The following is a 26915-nucleotide window of genomic DNA, read 5'->3' as shown; positions in this document are numbered from 1 at the left end:
AGCTTGAATATTGTTCGTTATACGCATATTTAATACAATCATTTTGGATGTTACTGAAGATTCGGGTTCGATAAAACTCTATTGGTCATAATTTACCTTCACATCTGTCCCCAACATAACCAGTTAGACAGCTGCACGTGTAACCTCCTATACTGACGTGGTCTGCCACACAACTTCCTCCATTTTGACAATCACAAACATCGACTTTGAAAACAAATGTCTAATTCAGTGAAATTCATCCTAAATAAATTTATAGAGGTTCTTCAAAAAGCTTTTGCCTAGCAAATTGATCAATTTTCTAGGCGTTGATCAACTTTACTAAAAACTTTCTGCAGACTATTATCCTAAGTACTTTGTTTATCAAAAATTACATTTATTCCACCTGATTATTCCGTGACCTTAAACATTTGGAGAGAGTGTACTTTGGTTTTCATGCTTCACAGATTTTTTTTAAAAATCAACTACCGACTGTACTTTCAGTTCTTTGATTATTATGCTTTTTCGATTGTCCCTGATTGTACGTAATTGTTTATAAACGTAATAACATACCTCATAATGCTTTCAATACAGAGAAAAAGATGCTTACTTTCACACATTTTCCCTGAAAAGCCTTCCGGACAAGAACATGTGTACTCCGATCCGGTTGGTGAATTAGATGCCTCACAAGTCCCGCCATTTTTACATGGATTGAGATTACAGATTGTGCCTGATATTACATAAACAAAAAAAAATACAATATGAAAAAAATTCTTTACCGATTAATATATAACTATTGTTGTTGTAACTGTAAAAATAACTATTCCTATAGATAGAAATAAGACACACATGTTGTACATTCGTTTATGCATACATAGTAAAGATTTGTGATTTGGAATATAATTAAACAGGGCATTTTATTGCTTAACAACTTACATGATCCTGGGCGAAGATAGATATTGTCCACTCCAATAAAAGAATATCCCATAATGCCTTCTATACTTATCTGTTTAATATATTATAAGATAAATAAAATTTGACAATTCAATACAGAAAAAAATACAGACATGAATTGTGACTTATCCAAACACTGCTCTCAACTTATATGCAATCGAAACTTCTCGGAGCTTTCCGACAAGCGGAAAAACAACTTCGAATGTGTTACGTAGGCGTCCATGACCCTCCCCCTCCTTTTCATAAACTTTGAAATAAATGAAGAGAAACCTCTTATCTGTAGAGTTTGGAGAATGTTAAGATGTAGTCAAGTGCATAATTGTAGATCTCGTTTATTATTATTACTTTCCGGATTTTTGTGTCTTTACCGTTATATATTATCGTTTTATTGTAAAGTTTTATGACGACATACGAGGCACAGATAGATGCCATGTGCTGTTCTGTTTAACAGGTCGAGACTACTAGATTTTCTGACGTCAGCATAATTAGCTATCTGTTTACTTTACCGACTGACCAATCAGTTGAATGAGTCGCAATGCATTATGGGCTACTACAAGTATCAATACAAACTCTGTGTAATTGAATATAAAAAATGTCCCTAGGAAACTCATTTTCAATTCTTTTTTTTTTTGTTTTTTTTTTTTTTTGTTATATTTATGAAAGAAATATTGAAAATGATGTATAATCTTTCATTTCTATGCTCACATTTACAAGATTTGGTTTGCATATATATATTCAAAGATCTTTTTAAATACATGATCGTATACATGTATTTTTCAAAAAGAACCAGAGCTTGAATATAGACAGAGCAATGTTTACAAAAAATGAATTTCGGATTTAATAGTATTTCAAACAGGTTGTCACATGCGGTTATTTAAGGTGTTTCGGAAATAGATATTTTGTAAATGTTTGTACGTTTATATGTCAGTTATCAATTTTATGCCAATTTGTTATATGTAGTGCCAGATAATATCTCTAGAAAACACCTATTTTACCTAACCGTCTAGCGTATATTGCGTTAACATATAAGTTTTTTTTTGTTTGTATATTGTTTAACGTCCTTTTCGAGAATTTTTCACTCACATCGAGACGCCACCACTTGCCGATGGAGAGCTGCAAATTTTGTCCTATACTCGGCACTTACGGTCATTGAGCAGTGAGGTTCTTTTTCGTGCCAGCACCTACTGCGACACGGGACCTCGGTTTATACGGTCTCATCCGAAGGACCGGTCTCCACGTCCCACAGTGGGATTCGAACCCGCGACGTAAGCATCAAATCCTTACTTCGCGACTCTAGAGCAGACGCTCTAACCACTGCGCCACGCGGGCGACTGTTAACATATAAGTAAGTTAAAAAGTTATAAAGAATTGAAGTACCACTAAATCCTCCATTGATTCTATGGATACTCTTGCTGTCTGCCACTTGTAATTTGTAGTTGTTTTGACATTATATAATTTGGTCTTTGTGTGTCCAGTTCCTTCCACAAGTACATTAAGCTGAGTAGAAGGAAGCCCGGATGGAAACGTCCCAACAGCATAATCGAAAGATAGGCATCGGTCATTTGCTAAAAAATAATTAAATTAGACAATTTGGATCGGGAATGAAAACCTTCCCTTTTTTTATTTATCCTCAACGAAACAAGTATTTTAATTCGTTCGCGTGTGAAACATATGCTGAAATATTACATATGAGGCTTGTCGGGTAAAATTATATAAGTGGTGTCTGAAGTAAAAATAAACCACACTGCGTTCACAAGTTTCACTTTTCATTTGTATTCATTAATATGTATACCAAATTTTAAAAAAAATGAAATAAACAAAATATGGCATTTTATGTTATATGTCAAACCCCCTTATGGAGCACATATGATAACTACAACTTATCTATATAAAAAAAAGTCGAATCAGCCAACACCGATACATGAATTTCACTCTGTAATCAGGCAAGTGACCCATCCCGAACACACATGGGTCCTTCATTCTGGTTTTGAGTTTTACATGTATGTTAACGACTATATCCTTACTATATCAACGAAACAGGCAATCTTTGCGAATAGTTTTTCGACGGCCTCGATTGATAGCACCTTTTATTACTGCAAGTAGCCGTTTGTTCATACATGTATGTTTTGATCTATCATGGATCTCGGTATGAAATCTTCCGCTTGAAAGTCGCCCATACCATTTTTATACCAAAGATCAAGTGATATACTGATATTTTTGGTCTTTTTTAAAACATCGGTGAAGCGATAGCTCTAGATCTGTATAAAGTTGAAATCTCTTTAGTGCGCCGTGACATCATCAACCGTCGCCATCTTTTGTCTGTTGTTCTTACAACTTTTTTTTCATTTCAAATACTCGGGAAACTGCTGTTAATTGCCCAAATCCCTTGAAAGTCTCAAAATGACGAAATAGTAGGTATGATAGCTGCAATCTGATGTATTTAATGTTCTCCCCCTTAATTTTGAAATTATACTAGCATTTTTTTTGATGAAACCGTACTTTTTGGGTCCATAGAACATACCCTGCACACTTTCAAGTATATTAATATTCTTATCTTTATTCTTGTCTTTATTTTATCCAAAAAATGTTATACTTAAATATGATAAATAAACACTTACTGAAATTTGCAGCCGAGTCATCTGATCTTTTTTTAAATTAAGATAGCGTTGTCAAAGATTTTACCGGACAACCCTCGTATGTTAATTACGCACTTTGTGTTTGATCTATATATGCTTTTCAATTTTATCAAATGGGCATAAATAATGCTTTCAAAGCTACTTCTTCACTTGAATGTGGAATGTACCTTTAATTTAACAATAAATAATAAGCTACCTGTAGATCACATGTAAACTGGAAACTGCCTGTAGATTATTTGTAAAGCGTAAACTCACTGTAGATTACTTTTAAACTTTGAAGAACCTGTAACTTACTTGCAAGCTGAAAAAAATCTTAGTATCTGTAAACCGTAAACTACTGTGGAAACTTCATTGTTCTTGGGGGACTAATGTTCGAGAATTTCGTGGTTCCCCCTTACCCACGAGTTTACATCCCCACGAACGTTTTTTTTTTTTTTTCTGGACATATTGATTCATTGAACCACCGTATAAACAAATAAGACCACGAAATTACGTCCCCATGAACAAGTTAAATTTTGCTTCCCCACGAAAATTAACTAACACGAATTAAAATGATTCCACATAACCTGTAGATTAGCTATAAAATGTAAACTTTCCGTAAATTACCTTTAACCTGAAATTACCTGCAGATTACCTTAAAATTCTAAGGTACTCGGTGATTACCTGTGAACTTGACCGTCGTTTTGATGATGGCTTTTGATCCAATGTCAAATGGAACATCGTCGTAGAATGGTGTCATGGTGAGAAACTGGTAGTCAGTGCCATGTGTCAAACACTGTTCTTTTGCAGTCTTACAAAGTTTCTGGTATATTGACAATAATATTATTTGAATATTTTATAATGCAACCGATACATTATTGCCTTGTTAATTCTTCCATCGCTAACGAAAAATCTATTGCAATGAAATCCAAGATTTCTGTGGAGACAGTTCAGAATTGCTTTACATACAGCACTATTCTTAAAACATAACAACAATATTTGTTAATGCTTAAAGAAGTAATATTTTTTTTAATCATGAAAGCATATATCCGAACAGAGGACATCCATTTTTAAGAATGAAATTTAAAGAGTTCTATGATACTACTATCATACAAGTACCCCGGAAAAATTCGAAATGACTTCATTTTTATCACTGTATCTACCCTTAAAACTAATATTTCTAATTCATTTCTAATTCTATTTCATAGTTGCTCAGCCTTTCTTTGTAAGATATTACAACTATAAATCAAACTGAACACCCCCCCCCCCCCAAGAAAAAAAGAATAAATAAATACATAACTACCGAATTGAAGCTCCAAAGAATGTCTGATGCCCCGGATGTATCTTGGTCAAATATACATGTCCCAAAATCATCCTCAAAATTACAGAAATTTTGTGAGAGTGCTGTAAGGAAACAAAAGAAAAGAGCATTTCAAATTATTTTTCTGCAGATCTACTAGTGTTTTCTTCCTCGGTGTTCCTGTTTTTCTTTTTTTCTTTCTCCTTTTTTCTTAGGTAGAGGAAGGGGGTGGATTTGGATTTTATTTCTGTTTGTTCATTCTCTAACTTTACTTTATATATTAAGAATATTTTGTTAAATAATATCGTGATTCAAGTATCTTTAAATCATTATTGATTTCTTAACTACAGATTCTTTCATCTATTAAAATTGACAATTTTAAATTTCATCCTAAAAATATGCTTTACACATATTTTCATCAGACGAGCTTAAGATATATCAAACTAATGTTCAGTAATAACAATGTGTTATCTTTAAATCACATTTCAATAATAAAAGTCTTAGTACCTTTTAACTCAAAACTGTTCAATAATAACAGTCGTATTACCTTTAAATTCATCACAGTGTGTTCCTGTCAGTCCGTTTTTACAGGTACATGTGTACGATCCGTCTCCGCCTCCCTCTGCGCATGTTGACCCCGTTTTGCAAGGGAAACTCATACAGCCTGTTAAAAAAACACGTAGTTATGCTTTTTTTTTTTTAATTTCAAACACTGCATTGGGTTTGGCGGGAGTACACAAATCTGTGTCTTCCATAAAGCAAGTACTGTATTGATAATTTTACTTTGAAAAAACATTACCAATTTTTAACAAAAAATATAAGAGCATGCTCTACGTATGAACAATTTCTAAAATGAGGTACGCTCACTCCTCCATGGCACCTGATCCCACTTCTGATGTTTTAGAGGTCCGTGTTTGCTCTGCTCCAAAATTTGTATTGTTTAATGGACTTTTGAGCTTGAATACTGTTCGTTATCTCCATACATTTCATTTATAGCAAATCACCACGGACCGGATATTCCATTGATTTGATAGTTGCATATCACACGTCTTTCATACCTTGAGGAGAAGAGTTTCTTTCTATTCTACTTGTGATATATTTTCGTCTGAAGTGGGTGTGATAAAAATCTCATTCTTTCAAGACAATTTATGAACTTCGAATGTTAAATGTTTTGCCTTTTGTAAAGGAAACTTCAAATTATCACCAAAGATCGGGTATTTAAACAGGGACATTGCTTGGACAGTCTAAATGAGATAAACTATTCTTTTTATCTTGTTCACAAATTAGTTGTTGAAAATATAAAGGCAATGTACGCATCAATCATATTCAACTCAATGAGATGTTAAAACAATTCTAACCATAATAACTACGTCATTTAGATTAATTTTTTTATCATTAATTTTATTTCTACAACATTAAAGTCATTCTTTAATTCATTGAAACTACATTTACATTATATGTCCCTTTAGATTTTATTCCACATTTCCAATTTCTTATAAATGATACACGATTCATTTATATACGCTGATATTTATTTTTTACGTCAATGAAGTCACTAATAAGTGAAGTATGACTTTTCTTAACTTTGTTTGTTTAGTAAGTTGAAGTAGTAATGAGCTTGTTGACATTATACATGTAGTTACTTGTGATAGTTATTGGTTTTGAGGGCAAAAACAACACACATTCTATGCCCAGGGATAGTCAAACATTTTGTTTTCCTACATCGCTGGTCGTAAAGCCAATTTACATTTCAATTCTTAGTACCATTCTGAGAAACTGTGAAATTACAAATTTTCTAAAGGGGTTAATTTTGGCTGTTATGGTGTTATGAAGAGACTCATGAATCGACAAATTCTACAGAACGTTAAAATTTCTAAATATGTATCATTTTCACTTCGTTAACCAAGAAATTGAATCCCCAAGATTCTTTCTTCCGAAGAACGAAAATCTGACCCGCGAAATAAACAAGAGGCCCATGGGCCACATCGCTCACCTAAGCACATTAGCTAGACACAAATCAGTTCAGTTTTGAAAAGATTACTGGGGGTTGGGGGGGGGGGTGATTTTTAAACTACCTGATGATGCTTCCATGTCAATATAACAAATGGCTTTGTTGTACTTGAGAAGATTTTAAGATTTTTCCCATATATTCCTTTGTAAAATTTTGATCCCCCATTGTGGCTCCTCCCTATCCCAGAGGTCATCATTTGAACAAACTTGAATCTACACTACCCGAGGATGCTTCCATATCAATATGACTAAACATAGCTTTTCTGTTCTTGAGAAGAAATATTTTTTCTATGTGTTTTTATGTAAAACTTTCGATCCCCATTGGGCCCCACCCTACCCCTGGTGGTTATCATTTGAAAAAAAATTGAATTTACACTACCTGAGGATGCTTCCATATCAAAATGACTAAACATGATTTTCATTTCTTGAGAAGAAGATATTTTCCAATATGTTCCTATGTAAAAAATTTTTGATCCCTCATTGTGGCCCATCCCTATCCCCGGGGGTCATCATTTTAACAAACTTGAATCTACACTACCTGAGGATGCTTCCATATCAAAATGACTAATCATGGCTTTGCAGTTCTTCATCAGAAGATACCTTCCTATATATTTCTATTTCAGACATTGATCCTCCATTGTGGCCCCGCCCTACCCCAGGGGGTCATGATTTGAACAAACCTAAATCTACACTACCTGAGGATACTTCCACATAAATATGATCAATTAGGGCTTTGCTGTTCCTGATAAGAAGATTTTTATAGATTTTTCCTATATATTTCTATGTAAAACTTTGATCTTTCATTGTGGACCCGCCCTATCCCCCGGGGTCATGATTTGAACAAACTTGAATCTACACAACCTGAGGATGCTTCCATATAAATATGACTCATCATGGCTTTGCTGTTCTTGAGAAGAAGATTTTTAAAGGTTTTTCCTATATATTTCTATGTTAAACTTAGATCCTCCATTGTGGCCCCGCCCTTTCCCCCAGGGTCATGATTTGAACAAACTTGAATCTACACTACATGTACCTGAGGATGCTTCCATGTAAAAATGACCAATTAGGGCTTTGCTGTTCTTGAAAAGAAGGTTTTTCCAATATATTTCTATTTTAAACTTTGTCCTCCATTGTGGCCCCGCCCTACCCCCGGGGTCATGATTTGGACAAATTTGAATCTCCACTACCTGAAGATGCTTCCATATAAATATGACCAATTAGGGCTTTGTTGTTCTTGAGAAGAAGATTTTTAAGGGTTTTTCCAATATATTTCTATGTAAAACTTTGATCCTCCATTGTGGCCCCGCCCTACCCCCGGGGGTCATGATTTGAACAAATTTAAACTTACACTACCTGAGGATGCTTCCACATGAGTTTCAATTTCCCTGGCTTTGTGGTTCTTGAGAAGAAGATTTTTAAAAGATGCTATTAATTTTTCACTAATTCTTTATTATCTCCCCTTGAAAGAGGGCGTGGCCCTTCATTTGAACAATCTGGAATTCCTTTCACCCAAGGATACTTTGTGCCAAGTTTGGTTGAAATTGGCCGAGTAGTTCTGGAGAAGAAGTTGAAATTGTGAAAAGTTTACGCCAACGCCGACGACAACGACGACAACGCCAACGACAACGACGACAGACAACGGACAAATTTTGATCAGAAAAGCTCACTTGAGCCTTTGGCTCAGGTGAGCTAAAAATGGTTTTTAGTAATAGACTTTGTTATGACAGTGCTTTCACAAAAGATTTAAGGATTGAAAATGGTGATTTTTTTGCATCTCAAACCTAATATGACATGAAGTTGATATCAATTGTAAAATCAATCATTTTCGTGGTTCCAAATTTTCGTTCACTACTAAAAATTTACAGAGTCGTGAGGACCTAATTTCCATGGTAAACACTTTGTTATACCGCAAATATTTCATAATTTGGAGGTAAGCAGAACCCATAAATATTTACGAAAATCCCTCTCTCTAAGCATTACAATTCAACCAAATTTTACTTATAATTATTCTTCATGGGGGGGGGGGAATTATAAACTTTGGATTGAAATAGTATACATTGGATTATATCTTACTAAAGACAATGGACAAACAGATACACTGGCAAAAAATAAATAAATAAATAAATAAATAAATAAACAACCCCCTTTACAAAGTTGCTGGGTACAAGTACAGAAAATATTGTGACGTCACAATACACGTAATATTTTCCTGATGTTTTCAATATCAAGTACATCAACGTCAGTTAACTTTACATTTTGGTAGCAATATCCAGAGCTTTTCAAATGCCTCTCGCCCTAGTCAATGACAAATTAAGGCCAGTAATAGCTAAGCACAAGGACAAAATTGCACAAAAGACTTCATGTTCTACAATAGTGTTGATCTAGAAATCAATAGAATAAGTACGTAGACATTTCAAATTGTACTTGTCATTTTATAAATTATAACTTATATTAGTTCATAGGCATTATCTCCTAAGTAATGTGTGTTTAGATAAAAAGAATTTAGAATGAAACTACTATAGATTCCTTATTTTTCGCGAGTACCTAATATATCGAGATGGTCCTTTGACGTCAAATCGCGAGAACAATTATAATCGCGAGTGGACGGTTGATCAAGAGATTTTTTAAGGATTTTGACACCATAAAAAGAAAAGCGAGTAAATTTATTTCGCGAGTGGTGCTCCTCAGGAAATAACGCGATTAATCCTCGCGTATATTTAGGAATCTACAGTAATATATCACTACCTGATTGAAAGGCCTCCACTGTGATGGAGAAACCTGTCCCTGGCGTGTGGTCCCTCTTACTGTGGAACCTGATCATTAAAGGCGATCCCTCACCAATATTAAATTGGGTGTATGTTTTTGGCGTCGCAGATTTTCCACACAATCTGTTGCAAAATATCATATTTATTCCAAATTACTCTAAAGATAATTTCTAAGAAATGTTTAAAGTGTGTATGAATGATTGCATAAGAATACTCTTTTCCAGGATCTCCGATGAGGTAATCACGGATTTCCAGCCAATGGTAGCACTCCTTTCTTGCGCTGTAGGGGAGATCAATGGATGTGACGATGGCTCTAATTACTGAATCAGATTCAGCCTAAAATATTGGAAATGAAAAAAGGCTAAGGAGGTTTAGGTAAAGTTCGGCGCTGACCTATAATATAAATTGTGAGGAAAATTCGGGTCCTTAAAACAGTAGTATATTGACGCATCATTTCATTTCAATTAAGTGTTTAAACGATTCTGTCTTATAATCTGTGCCAGACTGACAGACTGACTTTTGTACAATCGTGCCAAAGGCTAGAGTTTTGCTGCAAGTAGTAAAAATTGACATCAATATAAATCCTTTCATACACAGAGAAAACGTGACGCTCATCTTTCTAACCGATCAAATTTTTGTACGTTTACAGTATTTGTTATTCAGCATATCTAGATCCTGTATAACCGTTGTTTAAGACACCTCAAGAGGATCGTCCTGCTTTCCCTAATAAAAATTGCTAAGGTTAACTATAGCAAAATATATTTTACAGTAGTTCATACTTTAACACGTTGATATATTATAAACTATACTCCTGAATTTTCTTTTTACATTTAGAGCCGGAATGTCTTTTATACTTGTAATCACACCAAAGATGTAAATTTTGGATATAATATGTGAAAATACAGGTCATATTTCCTTTAAATTGAAAAAAAAAAAAATCGCATGTAAAAATTGCAGAAAATGAAATATATCAATTAAAAATAGTCTGATTTACTGTAGTAAATACGTTTATTTACTATAACAAACTATAGTTACCTAACCTGGACTACCGGTCACATTTTTTTTTCAGGGTTGCGTTGAAAATGTTGAAACTGCTTTTAACAGCAGAATTTCAGTAACGGTAAAAACTTACCTTCACCAGCCATGTGCATGTTTTTCCTGATCTGTAGGATAACAAATTAATGTCACGTGATTCGCCGTTCAAGATTGTTATGGTTTCTCCACAATCTATTTTGGGGGAAAATTATCAACGTTGTTTAAAATTATTGACATACATGTAACAATGATATAAAAGACTAATAAAGCAGATACATCAAACGGTACTGATTATACCATAGTGGAACTACGTCTATTAAAAAAGCCCAATATGTATTACTCTTATTTGGCATATTAACGATTGATCTAAAAGTACAGATACTTACAAATTAATGAACACTCTCAACGTATTAATGATTGAACATCGCTCTGTATCATTTGGAACGTTTATCAATATTTATCGGGTCAAGTGTTCAAACCACGGAGCTAAGATAAGGAACTGTAAGTTTCCTTGAAAATATTTACCCATATAACTAAAGGGATATTCAGTCAACAATACAAACTTTTTCTTGACTTATGGATAAAAACATAAATGACATATCTTATGAAAAAAGTCATGATTAATGTAAATTGGAAGAATGTTAATGTAGTTGGTCTATTTCAGATCTCGGAAAAAAGAATGTAAATGGTCAGAAGTCAGATCAAAAAGACAATAAAAGAAACTTAATTTTCTGAACTTGTGTTTAACCCTTTTTTTTATGTGAATAAAATATATTCAATGCCCGTTAGTTTAAACCAATAGGTAAATAACTAAGGATTTAAAAAAGGCTTTTGACATATAATCTACGTTCATAAAATAAAAGGTCAACCTATTGTGGTGTATTTGAAAACATGAAGAAATAACCAACATAAAGTTGCTAAATTTCAAGATGAAAAATCCTAGTAAATGTGGAAGGACGTTTAAGGTCTTTCAACAATCTAAAACATACATGCATTTGAAAGTCTCGCATACATCTAAAAAAAACTGTATAAAAATATAGATAAGGTGAAAGGTTATTTTTAAGGTCAGGCAGTCAATGATCTATGTAGAGCATACTGAAAGTTTTGAAAGATGTCAATGTAAGCAAGAGATAGACAGAAGGAAACGCGTGGGACAAAATTACCTCGAGAATGGATACATATAAATTAAAAAAAAAAATGAGTCTTCCAAATTGTTGTAAATGTGACCTTTCTAAATATCAACTCACCGTCGTCTGTGTCCAACTCTTCACAAGTTGTGCCTTTTAACCCGGAAGGACATTGACAATGACATGTCTTCTGGTCCACAGCCTGCATTCTAAAGCCGTCGTTCTTACAGGTTAAACTGCAACTAGCTATAAATTAAAAGAAAAGAAAGATCAATCTGAATGCCCTCACTTTGCAATTATATTATCAAGATTAGAACATAAAACTTAAGAACAGAACGTATACAGTCGTCTGACCAGTTCCGAATTTTGATCAGTTCCGAATAATTAATAATTTAAGAACCTAATCGATTCCTATTCGCAACTGGTCAAACGACTGTACTATATTTCCTATTCAAGACAAAAATGGGACTTTTTTAAAATAGTTTGAAAGAATACACACACTCTTGCTTATAAGAGATTGCCACCACAAACAAAAGTCAATGCAAAGATAGAGAATAGAGCTACCTTGTGGTTGAACAAACCAATTAATCAATGATTCAATGATTAAAACAAACAACTGACCCGTTGCACATCTATACGCTTTGTTAACTTCTGCTATGTCGTAGAATGAGAAGCTGTACTTGGGATTAGAAATTAGGTACTCAAGGTCCTCATCAGGTATTGTCATTGTTTTCTTAAAACTTGACGAAAAGGACTTAAAAATCAAGAATATATGGCAGTGAAGCAGTGAATCACATATATGATTAAGTAATACGTAAGCGATCAACTTCTCTCTTCTGTAAATATAAATTTGATGTACCGTAGAATCATTAGATTTCGTAATGGCTCAACTTTCGTAGAATTCGTGGGTACCTCTCATCCTCGAATTAACATCGTCCGCGAATTAATGCGAATTAATAAACTACGGTTATAAAGTCATATTTCCTTTTGTAGGTATAAGAGAATACACGGAATTAAGTCCCCACGAACCTGTAAAATTTAAGCTATCACCGAAAATTGACCCAACGAATTTTAATGATTCCACAGTATGAGAGGAATTTTACATTTAGTACAGACTTAGTTGATGGAATTTCCGGGATGTCGAAATTAGTACACGGTGAGTGTCAGGAAACCTTCAGTTTGAAATCAATGTCCAATTTTTGTAGATGCTGCAGGACCTTATTTTAATATTGTGAGAGCTTGTACAACGTATCCCCAAAGTGTACCGAAGTGCACCAAAATTTAATTGTTTGCCTTGACATTTTGGCTAGATATTCCATCAATAAAGTCGAAAAAAAAATGGAAAAGTGTTGTCATGTGCTGAAACACAGCCTGTATCTATATTTTAAAGTAACTTACGATACATGTTTTTTTTATTTTTATATTGAGTTGGCATGATCTTGTAAAGCATAATTGTTTTCTTTCTTGTAAACGAACATATTGGATCGACCAATATTTATACTATTGATAGCATGTTCAGAGATTTTTATTTAATATCTCAGATTTAATATTCTTTTTTAAAACAGAATAAATATTACTTTAGATTAAACTTTTGAAAGTGTATTACTTGCTAAACACAGGTAAATTTAAAATTCTTACTTTTAGATGGTATTGCAAAATAGACCTATAGTCGTAGATTTCTCTGTTTTTCGTATGTAGATTGAGGACAAACTGATCAGTAAATTGAGTCTCGATATTTTCCCAGTTGATCTTCACAAAATTCTTTCTTCTGTCTCTCTGTTGTTCGTGAATCCCTCCCATCGCATGGTGCATTTCATGTAATATGACATATGCCTCAAAACACAGAAAAAGAAAAATTCTATCGTATCCCTGAAGATTTTGTTGCATGGATTTGCTACTATTGTTCAGTTTTATCCAGTTTTTGAGTTATATAAAGAAATTAAGAAATTCACATTTAAGTGATGATGTAAAGAAATATCAAATGAATTCAATACTTGAACACGAATGAAACTTACATCTAAACATCCATTACTAAGGGATATTGGTTGTCCACCTTCCATGCTCATATTACCAAGGTATGACCAACATCTATTGTATTTAGTAAATAGAAGATATTCAGTTTTTGTAAATGGATATGGAATTTATTTCACGGGATGAAGGGCAGGATTTTCGCTATATTTTCATAGGTGCAAAGCAGGGGTGAAAATAAAAAAAAACTGTCTCATGAGTGAAATATATTCCATATCCAAATTCAAAATATCACATTTTCTGTTTATTACATTTTGTTTATTTTTTTTTTCGTAACGCTGTGACGTAGGCTGTAACGTCAAAGTTGAGCTAAGTGATTGTTAGATAGGAAATTGTAGACATGGATATTAAAAATTTGGAGAAAGTTTGGCAGTTTTAGTCTGCTTCAGGATGGTTCATTTCCTCTAGCTACCTGATAACAGGAAGTATTTTTCTTTATAACACTTTTCGTGAAGGTAATGAAAACTTAATTTTGCAGCATTTTTGATATTTTTACAGTGGAAAACACACTTTTGATATTTTCACTGTGACAAATCACTTTCAAAAATATCACTTTTTACAGTGGATAATTTACAGTATTTCAAAGTTGAAAAAGTAATAAATCAAGTGTATATTTTATCAGTATTATAATTATTATGATGATTATTATTATTTTAAGTATCTCATATCTAAATTTACATCAATTATAAACCTAGTTTTTGTAATTCTAAATAATTTCTTATAGAAAGATACAGTCAAACACTAAGTAAAGCTCGCACATGCCTGCACGTGCAGATACACTATGAACTGTTCGGACACTTAAGATATACTTAGTTTGATTTAGTTAATTCATACACTCTAAGTGGTATTGTATTGCTACATAATGCACATCTACATAATTGCATTATTAACTTTTCTTCCTCTCGCATGGGACTGCAGAGGTGTAGAAATGTGTGTTAATTGGAAAATTTAGAAACAGAGTAAATTATTGGAGTGTCCGGATAACTGAAGATAACTTTTGTAATTGATTAGATATCCATGCAAATTTTCCCCATCCCAATCTCCCTTGCCCCACAGTTATTGGAGCTTTGATTACCGAGGCTGAGCTGTACAAGTGGGGTTATTTTTTATTCTCTTATAATTTATATTATATTTAGGTCGACATATACAACAGCAGAGAAAATACCCATGATTAAAGTTGCAGCATTGGACTACCAAACCTTGGTTCCATTAAATCGGGAAAATAGATTTTGTTCGTAAAAATTAGTAATTACCCAATATGATTTCCGATAAATTTTATGAAATATTTATCCTCAGGTGTTTTCAACCTCCACTTCACACACGTAGTTTGGGAAATATTGTGAGCAGTTTCCTGAACAAGAGTGGTTGCTTTACTTAGTCTTGAACCTATAATATAAATAAATACATCAATAACAAGAGGCCCATGGGCCACAACGCTCACCTGAGTCAATATGGCCCTGCTGTTCTTTGTCAGCAGATTTCTTCTTCTATATATTCATACGTAAAGCTTTGATCAATTGTTCTAGGCATAACTTATCCCTAGTTGCCATGTTTTGAATGAAATTGAATCTAAATTTTCTGAGGATGCTTCTATATTCATATAACTAATCATGGTTTTGCTGTTCTTGAAACAGAATTTACAAAGTGTCTGCCATCCTACCCTGGGGGGTAGGAAGGGAGGGGGGGTTGGGTTCAAGATTTGAACAAACTTGAATCTACACTACCTAAGGATGCTTCCATATCAATATGACTAATTATGGCTTTGTTGTTCTTGAGAAGAAGATTTTTTAAGATATTTCTTGTATATATTCTTTTGTTAAACTTTGATCCCCGATTATGGCCCCACCCTACTACTGAAGGATGCCTTGAACAAACTTGAATCTACAATACTTGGGGATGCTTCAATATCAAAATGACTAATCACGGCTTTCCTGTTCTTGAAAAGATTTTAAAAGAGTTTTCCTATTTATTCCTATGTAAAACTTTGATCCCCAATTGTGGCTCCACTCTACCCCCAGGGGTCTTGATTTCGACAAATTTGAATCTATACTACCTAAGGATGATTTCATATCAATATGACTAATTGTGGCTTTGTTGTTCTTGAGAAGAAGATTTTTAAAGAATTTTCCTATATATTCCTATGTAAAACTTTGATCCCCCATTGTGGCCCCACCCGACCCCCAGGGGTCTTGATTTGAACAAACTTAAATCTACACTACCTGAGGATGATTTCATATCAATATGACTAATTGTGGCTTTGTTGTTCTTGAGAAAAAGATTTTTAAAGAATTTTCCTATGTATTCCTATGTAAAACTTTGATCCCCCATAGTGGCCCCACCCTACCCCCGGGGGTCATGATTTGAACAAACTTGAATCTACACTATGTAATGAAGGTTTCCCATAAGTTTCAACTTTTCTGGCCCAATGGTTCTTGAGAAGAAGATTTTTAAAAGAAGACACCAAATTTTCACTTATTCTTAATTATCTCCCCTTGGAAGAGGGCATGGCCCTTCATTTGAAAAAACTTGAACCCCCTTCACCCAAGGATGCTTTGTGGCAAGTTTGGTTGAAAATGGCCCAGTGGTTCTGGAGAAGAAGTCGAAAATGTGAAAAATTTACAGACGGACGGACGGACGGACAGACGGACTACGGACAAAATGTGATCAGAAAAGCTCACTTGAGCTTTCAGCTCAGGTGAGCTAAAAACGCAATCATCAACATTCAACAAATAAAGGAGGAAAAATAGGGCGTAGTAAACATTTAAAACATAAAAGTGATTGCACTTGTTCAGTTAGAAATTTACAATTTGTTTGTTTCAAAAAAATAAAACAAAATAAATGAAGAGAGTTGTTTTCTTATAAGTAAACATGTTGTGTTTTTTATATGTGTTCTGCTACATGTTCAGAAGTTCTAGCAATCGTATTTTTTTAAGTTATAATGAATTTTTAATACATTTATTTATAAACTTTCTCATGCCCTGTGTCCTGAAGATTTTGTCCTGTTGAAATAAGTTAGTTGAGGATTCATTACTCAGCACTATTAATCAAACTGCTTGTCTGTGTCATGTTTAGGAGAAAAAAATGAAAAGATGTCTGACAATAATCACACATTTTCAGTTGAACAATATGAATCCATCCACATTCTGTAGACAAAAGTTTGGACTCTAGGAACTTAAATTTATCACTGGCAATGCTCTTTGTATCCAGGTAATCAGTTTGTCTGTCATTATTTACACACTGAATTGTCGACGGATTTTTCCGTTATTTCCCGATCATGACAAGGAGCACACGGCGGGTGTGACCGGTCGGCAGGGGATGCTCACTCCTCCGTGTTACCTGATCCCACCTCTGATGTTTTTGGAGGTCCGTGTTTACTCTGCTCCCGATTTGTATTGTTTTAATGAACTTTAAGCTTGAATACTGTTCGTTATCTCAATATTTCATTTTCAGGAATAAATATTAAGTATATAAAAAGAGACGTTTTTCAATATCATATATTTTTAAAACTTACTGCCCCCTTAAGAAATAGATGAAAGTATCCTGAATCTCAATTTTCCATTACCGAAAATATGGTACCTAAATTGGTTTAATTAAAGAAGTTAATTTGTTTTGAGGAAGAAGCTGGATCTGTTTAGTACAAACAACCAGTAAATATGTGTGCAGGATCTCTGAAAGTTTTGGTTTCTTCCATAACTTTTAAAAAGGCACATATCTTTTCTATTAATTTGCAAATTGTTTTATGCAAGAATCATTCAAAAAATACGTAGAAAATGTGCCTCTTCATCATAACATTTCTACAAGATTTCAGGTCAACACATCTTCAAATGTAAAAACACTTATTTTGTCGATGTGTGAAGTTTCATTCCATTTGAATGAATGAATCTCATGTTACTCAATTTTAAAATCAACACGTTTTGTGACTAAAAAGCACGCATAAAAACATTATAACGTCAAAAATAACATCGTAAAAGTTTCTTAAAATCACTCTGATTCTTCATGCCATACGAATCCCACGATCTGTTGCGCCTTATCCATTTACGAAAACGCCTCCATGACACTCGGCAGCTAGTTTTAGGTTAGTTTCGAATGTATTTTTAAATTCCTTACCGCGTACATGCAACTCTGCTTTCATAAGTTTCTCAGCAGTGAAGTGGACATCACTTTCCGTGACGTTATTATCTCTTTTGACGAGATTTTTAACTACCGGCATTATCTGTTTCTTCAAAAGCCGTCCATTGTTCGATTTCAAAGTCTCTGCTACTCAAAAATTGTCTTTACCATTTATATACAAAAGAACAGATCATTTTTAATATATTTCCTGGTTCCCCTTGCATTTTCAGAGTTGTTTTAGGGGTTTTCTGAGTACAAATCAATTTTATTCGCTATTCGCTGCTTTTTTTTCAATGAGATCTGTCTGTCTTTAGTAATTGATTTCTTTCAAACGAAACACTGTATTATAATACAATTTGGCATCTAAAATAATACAGCAATACTTAATTTGAACGATTAAAATTTGTTTCGTTTAAGAGCCATTTATTAGGCGTATGACTATAGACATTATTAAGTATATTGTTAGTGAATTGCTCAAATTTGACCGAGCTCCGTGACCTCATTTTCGCTGTCTTAAATTTTAGATAATTTTGATAAATATCATGATAGTTTCATTTTTTTTTAATTCAAATTATTTGAATTTATTGTTATTGAAGGTTCCATATATGAATTACAACATCTTTATCTTTGTCTTCACATTTTAGCTTGGGTTATAGTAAAAAAAAAAAAAGTAATGCCCAAGATGATTATACATATAATCCAAAACATTCTGAAGATAGTAAAGCCTGTCAAAAATCGACCCATGCTTATTCAAAACATGTCAGTATCATTGATAGACAAGAATAAAACATGTATATTCCCAATCTTAATTATAGAGAAACATTAGTGTATTTACATGTTCATTTTTGACAAAAAAAGATTACTCGTGACTTAAGATTTGTAGTCCTTACTGGTTCATTTATCAAGTTCACGGCCGCAGAAAAATGTGACATGTTTGTTTCGGCCAATACTGGTTTAATCGAGTACAACAATAGAACTAGATGGTTACGCACTATATTCGTGTGTTTATCACGACCCACGGACCTCTTGTTTTCAATATACAAAGTATACACAGAGAAATTCATATTTTCAGTTTTACGAAGAAGATAACATGACTCACCAAAAGAATCGGCATCAATGACGTATGGTATCACACCGTTTGTCCATAGACGACTTGTAGAGATTCCAAAATTTCTCTTCTCTCGTTCTGAGAACTGTGAAAATGTCAAAAAACATTTTAAAATATGAACTCAAGCATGCTTTTTAGAATGTTGTACATAGAACTAAGAAATCTTATTTTTTCTTGTCAAAGAAAGGGAGCTCTCATATGAACGTCAACAATTAAACAAAAATGACTTGGTAGAAAATATAACTCATTAAAAATCAGTGCAAATATTTCAAATCAAGCTGATTTGATTCCTATATCAACGAGGTACGCATTATTCTAACAATTAAGTTTTCAACAAACCCTTCACATAGACGTAATTACTTCTAGGTACAGAAATCTTGCAGACAATGACTCACGGCTTCTTAATATTATAGTCATTTAAGTTTGTCATTTAGCGACGATGACTTCTGTTTACAGATCTTTGCATGGTCTTAAACAAATAGGGATACTCCCGATTCTTTTTTTAGATTGAACTTTGTTGACCTCCACTGTATTGTAGGACACAGATATTCTCTCTCTCTCTCTCTCTCTCTCTCTCTCTCTCTCTCTCTCTCTCTGATAACTAAATTTGAGAATAACGGCCGACTTCGATGTCACTGAAGGTTTTTTTTTCAATTTTGTAGTCCGTTCTTACCTTTCTTATTCCAAAAACTACTGGCGGTGGTCGGTCTTTCTCGTCGTCCTGTTCTTGTTCCTTGTTTACACATAAATCATTGGGCTTTCAAGAAAAAAATATACATGTACTTGCAATTGTTCATGTGATAGCAAGGTTGTGCATATTATATAACTATATAGGACACTCTTAGAGCACATACATGTATCAGTTTCTTTTTTATGTTATAGTGTAGCCTAAATCCTAACGTAAACTTCAAAGAAGAGGCGATATTGTACTAATTCTTGTATTTTCACGAATTAACCTGCAAATCTAAATGTGGACTATTTTTCTCCGGCATAGTTTCTTGTAAAGTCATTGGATATTGGTTAATATCACTTTGACAAAGATTGCAAACAATTAACGAAGGGGGAAGGGGGAAAATTCTATCATATGTATCTTAAGCCAAACTGGCGTCAAACTTAAATTTATATATATCCAAATGTAAACCTTCTCCTGAAATTGCACGTGAAATCTGAACATAAATTAAAAAAAAAAAAAAAAAAACTATCACACACACACTCGCGCTCGCGCTCACACTCGCACATACACACAGTGGTGAAAAAGTATTTTTTCTATTGGTGCAGTTGATAATAGTACACGTCAGCGTTTTATGAAAAATGTTAAGATCGTTGTATTTCATGGAAAGATAAAATGTATAACAACCAAAATTCAGTGCTTCAGTTCAAGAATCAAAATATATATGGAGAAGAAATTCTTAGAATCGTAAAGTTATTTACATAAAAGAGAAATTGCAAATTATGCCTCGCTATTGAAAGGTCATCAATAAATCTACAATGTTTGCTTCTTCGTTCACGTTTCACAGCGGCTTCCTGTAAGCTTCGAATGATTAATATTGATAAAGATTAAAAGTTGGAAATGTTTTTTTAGGGAAACATTTTATGGATCAAAAATATTGTATTTTTATTCTTACCTTTTCATTATGTCCATCTATATGAACTGTTTGCCTTTCGGCATCTTCTTCATTGTCCGGACAAAGTTTACCCTAAAATATTTAAAATTTTTTGACAGCATCCTTTAAACTTGTACTATATAAAAATGAAAAATTTGAAGATAATTCCTCATTTATGTTATAACTGTAAGTAAAACATGCGCATTTAGTAATTTTTGCTTTTCCTTATAAGATAGAAGTTTGCATATGGTGATCGGAACCTTAAAGATGCCTAACTCTTCTTTCATTACTTATTGTAAAAAAACCATAATGGTTATCTACAATTTATCATTAAAGCGCAACGCTTTTAAGGTTAATAACCAACATAATCAATACACATGTAATACATGTATATATATTTGGCACGTGAGCTACAACATTTTTTAAAGTAAAATGAAACGTGTAGTCATTTATCCATCATTTACAGTCACTAAAACACTATACAATCCCCCTTTTGTGGATGCTTGGAATTCGATCTCTGCTGGCTCACCGATCGCGTTCACTATTCATCCAGGGCTCCCTTCCGCTCCGTTCTGTCACCATTCATTTTCCATACAGTTGCCGTTTTCTCTATTTTTACTCCTCTTAATAAGATATTAGCATTCGGCTTTGCTCTGAGTTTGCACTGTGATGCGTGTGCTCTCTTGCGTGCACCCTTCACTCATTCGTTCTCAGACCGTTCGATCCGCAAAAAGACACATGTTGTTTCGCATTGCGTTCGCCCACCGCAAGCTCTCTGTTGGCTTATTGATCACGTTGCGGTTTCAGGGGCTATTTGAGAACATATTTTCTTTTTATGAATGCGTGCTATGCTCGTGTTTTACTGCATTGTATATAATATATTTATTCTCCTTGAAAGATTAAAACTTCTATTTGAATTCTCTCCTCATAGAAACTTACCTTTTCTTCTACTTCGTTGGACCTTTGTTGTTCATTTGACGTCAATTTTTGTTGTTCATTTGACGTCAATTTTTGTTGTTCATTTGACGTCAATTTTTGTTGTTCATTTGACGTCAACTTTTGTTGTTCATTTGACGTCAATTTTTGCTGATTGAAGTGTTTTTCGAGAACATCTACTATTCTTTGTAATCCGTCGTCTGCAAAAATATAATTATACCAGTAGCCCTTTCACACACACAAAAAAAATCTCACGACTAAGGTCAAAATTTAACAACTCTGTATTTTCTTTCTTTTAAATAATAAAGATAATTATATAATTTTTTTTTTCTGAAAGGTTATTAACAACATATTGTTATATACTGGGGTAATATAAATATACGATTTTTTGCGACCTACTAAAATTAAGATACTTTCTGGAGTATATAATTGTATTTTTGGTCTAAGTCGTAATAAGATATTATGTGAAAAGGTCCACTGATAAATAAAGAAACATGCACGCTGTGTATTGCACATTCATCCCTCTTTACCTATGTTTCTTTTCCGGACTTGGAGACTACTTTAAGTTATGTACAGGACCATGAATGTATTAATATTTAAGAATTGTTATTTACATCAACAACATGTGAGAATCAAGAAAAAAAAAGTAACATCTTTCAGTTTCGGGGCTATTAATTGTAACAGGTTTTAGTTTAGAGATTATTAAGTGTAACGAGATTTTGTTTATTTGTGGCAAAAAAAAAAATATTTATACGTTTTTTAAAAGGCAAAATACATTAGTTTCATAAGAAAAAATCAAATAATTATTGTCGTAAAATGCTTACAAAAGTGACCGTTTTATACCGTAAAATAAATTAAATTCGATAATAAGAATTCGAAAATAAATTAAATTTGTAAATTAATTCGACTTTTCTATATGTTAAAAAAAAATTAATTCCTACTGTATCCATTGGAAAACTTTAAGCGACATTAAGCATACCGCGTAATAGTGTAAATTTCACCTCGACCTCCGAATGCGTAAAGATTAAGTTTTATAGTATTGTGATACCATTTTTTCTAGAGCTACTTTAAAAGCTGTTAGCGTTAATGGAGGGTCATAAGATCCCAGTTCTGAAAGATAAAACGATTACTTTTGTAAGCATTTTATGACAGATGAATTCTTATTTGATTTTTTTATGAAACTAACGTATCTTGCCTTTTAAAACACGTATAAATAAAAAGACAATTAGGTTAAGTTTATGTTTATTAGCAGTGGTAAGAAAAAGGAAATATAATGCTAAAAATGTGTTACAGAGATTTGGTAAAAATGTTGCAGAGGCTTTATTATTGCTAAAACACATATTTATCACAAAATTTTCACATTAAACCATCTTTTTTTTCTCCATTATTCCCAGATTTATGTTTTTATATCTACACTGAAAGTCAATGCAAAAACATTATATGTAAAAAAAAAAAAAATGAAATTTCCTTAGATTAAAAAAAAAAAAAAAAAAAATATATATAAAATTAAATATTATTTTACCATTTAAACAGAATAATTTGAAATAAAAAAAAAAAAGAAAAGAAAATACAAGAAGGTTTGATATAATCCCTAATTTCTCCGATTTTGGGTATCCTGTGAGGTTAAAATGGAATATAAAATAACGAATGTTTGTTGGGAGATAATTTGATTTCAATTACGAAATCTGTCCCTGAATCACGAAGCAATTCAGAATTTGGTAAAAAGCTGCATACTGTGATTAGATAGTGTAGACGTCAAATATTCCTTAAAATAAATTTTAGTCAAGACTGGATCATCAAAATTATGTTATCGACACGTTTTTATTTTCAGCTCAGGTTTTTTTTATTCTTCTTTTTTTAGAGATTATAAAAATTTTGACTTAAAGTGCGTTTCGTGCTTCCGGGGCGCGTCCATAATTGACATGACACAGTAGTACTTTGAAGAAAATAGAAGTATCACAAGACGTTCATTAAAATGTTCCAGTTGTTCAAAAATATTTAATACTTCTAAAAGGAAAATAAAACACATTCCAAGTCTATTAGAAAAGACCTTGATACATTATCTTCTAAACAGAGAAAAGGTGTAGGATAAAATGACACACAAACATTCACCCTTAAACAGTTAAACCGCAGGGCAGAATTTAGTATTTATAGGTATTCCTAATACATTAATAAGTTCTAATGTACCTTAATTCGTGACAAAAATGTTTGACATCGTTTGATCATTTCAGTTTTCTTCATAGCCGAGCTGTTTTATTTTCTAAAACTGTCAATATTTGAAAAATATGAATAATTCAAAAGTAATAAGACATTTTAAATTTTTCTATAACGTAATACGAAGCGACTGCGGTATATTTGCCTTTGAAGTTTTCACGCCCTGATACACTATAGATTATTTTTAACTTTTTCCGATAACTTCCAATGTTCATCTTCCTTCAATATCAACGTTAAACGTGATGTTTTTGCCATTTTACAACTTTAGTATCAGACCTTTTAAACTCATCGGTGATTTCAAAACAATACTGGCAGTATAATTGATTTTGATATGTTTCAATACGTTTTTGATAGAACTACTCGATTCCAGTCAGAATATCGCATTTAAATAGATTTTCTTTAAAAATATAGAATTTTACAGCTCAAATTAAAGATACTTTAAGCGTGTAACGCGTTACATTTTTAAGCAGGGATTGTGCATTTTTTGTTGAGTAGAGTGTTCAAAAATGATTCTACAGTTTTCATTTTTCTCAAAAAAAAAAAAAAACAAAAAAAAAAAACAAGAGCAATCCATGTCGCTTGTGACGTCTATAACGATTTTGCATTCAGTGTTGGCAAGAAAATGAGATCATTTTTACAGGAAAAGAAACTGTAACGCAATTAACTAAAAGCGCGCATATGAATATAAACATTAAATTTACTCAATTACAAGAAAATTTAAATAGAAACAAATTATATCAAAATAATGTGCTTTTCTTATGGATTTGAAATAATTCATTAAACTTGATGTCAAACTGCATGCTTTGTAGCGAATAAATTGATTACAAGTTCAACAAAAATGTTCAGAGTCGAAAATGACGTACAAAAAGAAGACCCAATCGTACTTCGAGGGATTAAATTCTAATTTTTTCCACATTTATTCATAATTAATTATATGTTCATTATGTACTAATCCAAACGGTCAGAATGAATGTCGGACTGATAAATTTACTCAGATAATTAATATTTTACGCAACATTTAGGAGGTTCAACATATTTGTTAAGTGGGCGTTCTTATTGCGTAATTCCTTGTCCTTCAATATAATAAACGAGAATGCGTTAAAGAGTGATTTTAGTATAAACAAACTTTATCAAATCCAAATCCAAAGCGCCCCTTTCGTTCATTTGTTGAATAACAAGTAGTCTTTGATTTTTTTTTTGTTTTTGTTTTTTTTTTTTTTGTTTTTGTTTTTTGTTTTTTGTTTTTTTTTTTGGTTGTTGCATATTTCAAGTACCAAGAGATAGTGATAGGGCACCAGTCATACCAGTAGCACTATTAGAAGCGTTACGTCAATACTTCCTTAGCGCTTTTAAAATGTAACGCTAAACTTCACCAACATTACGCGTAAAGTCATCGTTTGTTATTTACAGATGTGCAAACACAATTATTCAATCTTTTGGATACAGTACGTGTCTTGTAGATTTCTCACTCCTTCCCCCTAAATGCCTCTATAATGTTGAACTACACGACTGCAACATTATTTAGATCTAAAAATTACATTATCTGGTTCACTAAAAAAAATTGATTTCTTTTCTATGTTCTCTCATATTTTTTTTTCCCAATGTTCACCTTGACTATATAATATGATGATTTAAATAAATTCTATTATTCAATCTTTTGGACACAGAACTTGTCCTGTTGATTTCTCACCGCCCCCTTCGACTTAAATGTTCTTCTAATATTGTAGAAACGACTTCATCTTGCCTATATCGCAGTATGTTTTTGTTATTTGCTAATTTACAAATCCAATTATTCAAACTTTTAGATACCGTACGTGTCTTACAGATTTCTTACTTCCCTCTGGGATTGTTTTGCTTTAAATTAAAAAGAGAAATGACATATTCTCGAGATCATCTGTACCCTCTTCATGATAAAGAATTACATTAAGATTCATGAGCAACAAAAAAAAAAAAAAAAAAAAAAAAAACTACAGTTTGCTTTGAAAATTAACAAACAAACCTTAACTCTTGGTTGTTTGAGTATCGAACGACAATCGACATTTTTCAGCATTTAGTGTTCATTTTTTTTTCTAGCTTATCCTTATAATTATACATATCATTCTTAAATCAATTCACTAAATATGAATTTAATGAAGAATATTTCAAAGAACATTAATTTTAGAAAGCAAGGTTTTAAGCTATATATCCATGTCACTTAAATACATTAAACGTTGCAAACTACATGTGATTTCACTAATATGAAATTAATGAAGAATATTTCAAAGAACATTAATTTTAGAAAGCAAGGTTTTAAGCTATATATCCATGTCACTTAAATACATTAAACGTTGCAAACTACATGTGATTTCACTAATATGAAATTAATGAAGAATATTTCAAAGAACATTAATTTTAGAAAGCAACGTTTAAAGCTATATATCCATGTCACTTAAATACATTAAACGTTGCAAACTACATGTGATTTCACTAATATGAAATTAATGAAAAATATTTCAAAGAACATTAATTTTAGAAAGCAACGTTTTAAGCTATATATCCATGTCACTTAAATACATTAAACGTTGCAAACTACATGTGCGTTTCACAGAAATACATTACCTTCCTCTGATTTTTCCGTCGTTGGCAATGCAGCCACAACGCTAAGACAGAATGAAAAGGCAAGTACTAATTCATAGAACTCGTTCATTCTCCGCATATTTTTTTTTTCTATTATAATATCTCGGCGTATCTTTGCTTTTCTTTTTTTAACATTGGCTTTTTTCCTCTAAGTTCTCTGGATTATTTTGATTCGAAGTTGCAGTTTCTCGTATATATATACAGTTACTGCCTGTCTATCATTCATGTATATGCATCGTCGGTTCCATAAGCAAAAAAATTGTCGCTCCCAGGTTGTTTTTTTGCATTCACATTGACACGTAGTGCCCTTTCTAAAGAGGAGATTTTTCAAAATCATATGACAGATTTAAATATCAAAGGCGGATTCAGCGCCGGCGCGCCGGGCGTGCGCCCCCCCCCCCCCCCGTTTGATTTTCTTTTGTTTTAAAATTTTGTTTGTATAACAAGCCTTTCCCTTCAGTTTAATCCAGTTTAGTACATAAATTGATAAAATGATACTACTGCGCCCCCCCCCCCC

General features: G+C 32.8%; 1 protein-coding gene across 1 annotated transcript; it reads right to left on the bottom strand.

Moving 5' to 3' along the window:
* Positions 1-85: 85 nt before the first annotated feature.
* LOC133197885 (zinc metalloproteinase dpy-31-like) lies at positions 86-26468 on the bottom strand. Its single transcript, XM_061334068.1, has 20 exons — positions 26381-26468; positions 21572-21768; positions 20654-20725; positions 19702-19785; positions 19020-19113; positions 15064-15196; positions 13798-13870; positions 13421-13615; positions 12404-12536; positions 11903-12028; positions 10753-10847; positions 9835-9956; positions 9601-9743; positions 5393-5509; positions 4849-4949; positions 4230-4368; positions 2308-2495; positions 913-982; positions 587-706; positions 86-204 (listed from the first exon to the last, which is right to left on the bottom strand). The coding sequence occupies exons 1-20, from the start codon at positions 26466-26468 to the stop codon at positions 86-88; spliced, it is 2409 nt and encodes an 802-aa protein (XP_061190052.1).
* Positions 26469-26915: the final 447 nt, after the last annotated feature.

This window comes from Saccostrea echinata, unplaced genomic scaffold, assembly GCF_033153115.1.
Source record: "Saccostrea echinata isolate AGI-Se365-2 ecotype Australia unplaced genomic scaffold, CSIRO_AGI_Sech_v1 ptg000032l, whole genome shotgun sequence".
NCBI classification, from domain to species: domain Eukaryota; kingdom Metazoa; phylum Mollusca; class Bivalvia; order Ostreida; family Ostreidae; genus Saccostrea; species Saccostrea echinata.
The sequence above is the reverse complement of the archived record's forward strand: the minus strand, read 5'-3'. Positions and strand labels throughout refer to the sequence as shown.

Excerpts from the sequence above, each read along its gene's own strand:
- LOC133197885 (XM_061334068.1), bottom strand. The coding sequence starts at position 26,468 with ATGAACGAGTTCTATGAATTAGTACTTGCCTTTTCATTCTGTCTTAGC. Across the intron at positions 21,769-26,380 it reads GACGGAAAAATCAGAGGAAG|ACGACGGATTACAAAGAATA; the intron begins GTAATGTATTTC and ends ATATTTTTGCAG. Across the intron at positions 5,510-9,600 it reads AGTGGAGGCCTTTCAATCAG|GCTGTATGAGTTTCCCTTGC; the intron begins GTAGTGATATAT and ends TTTTTTTAACAG.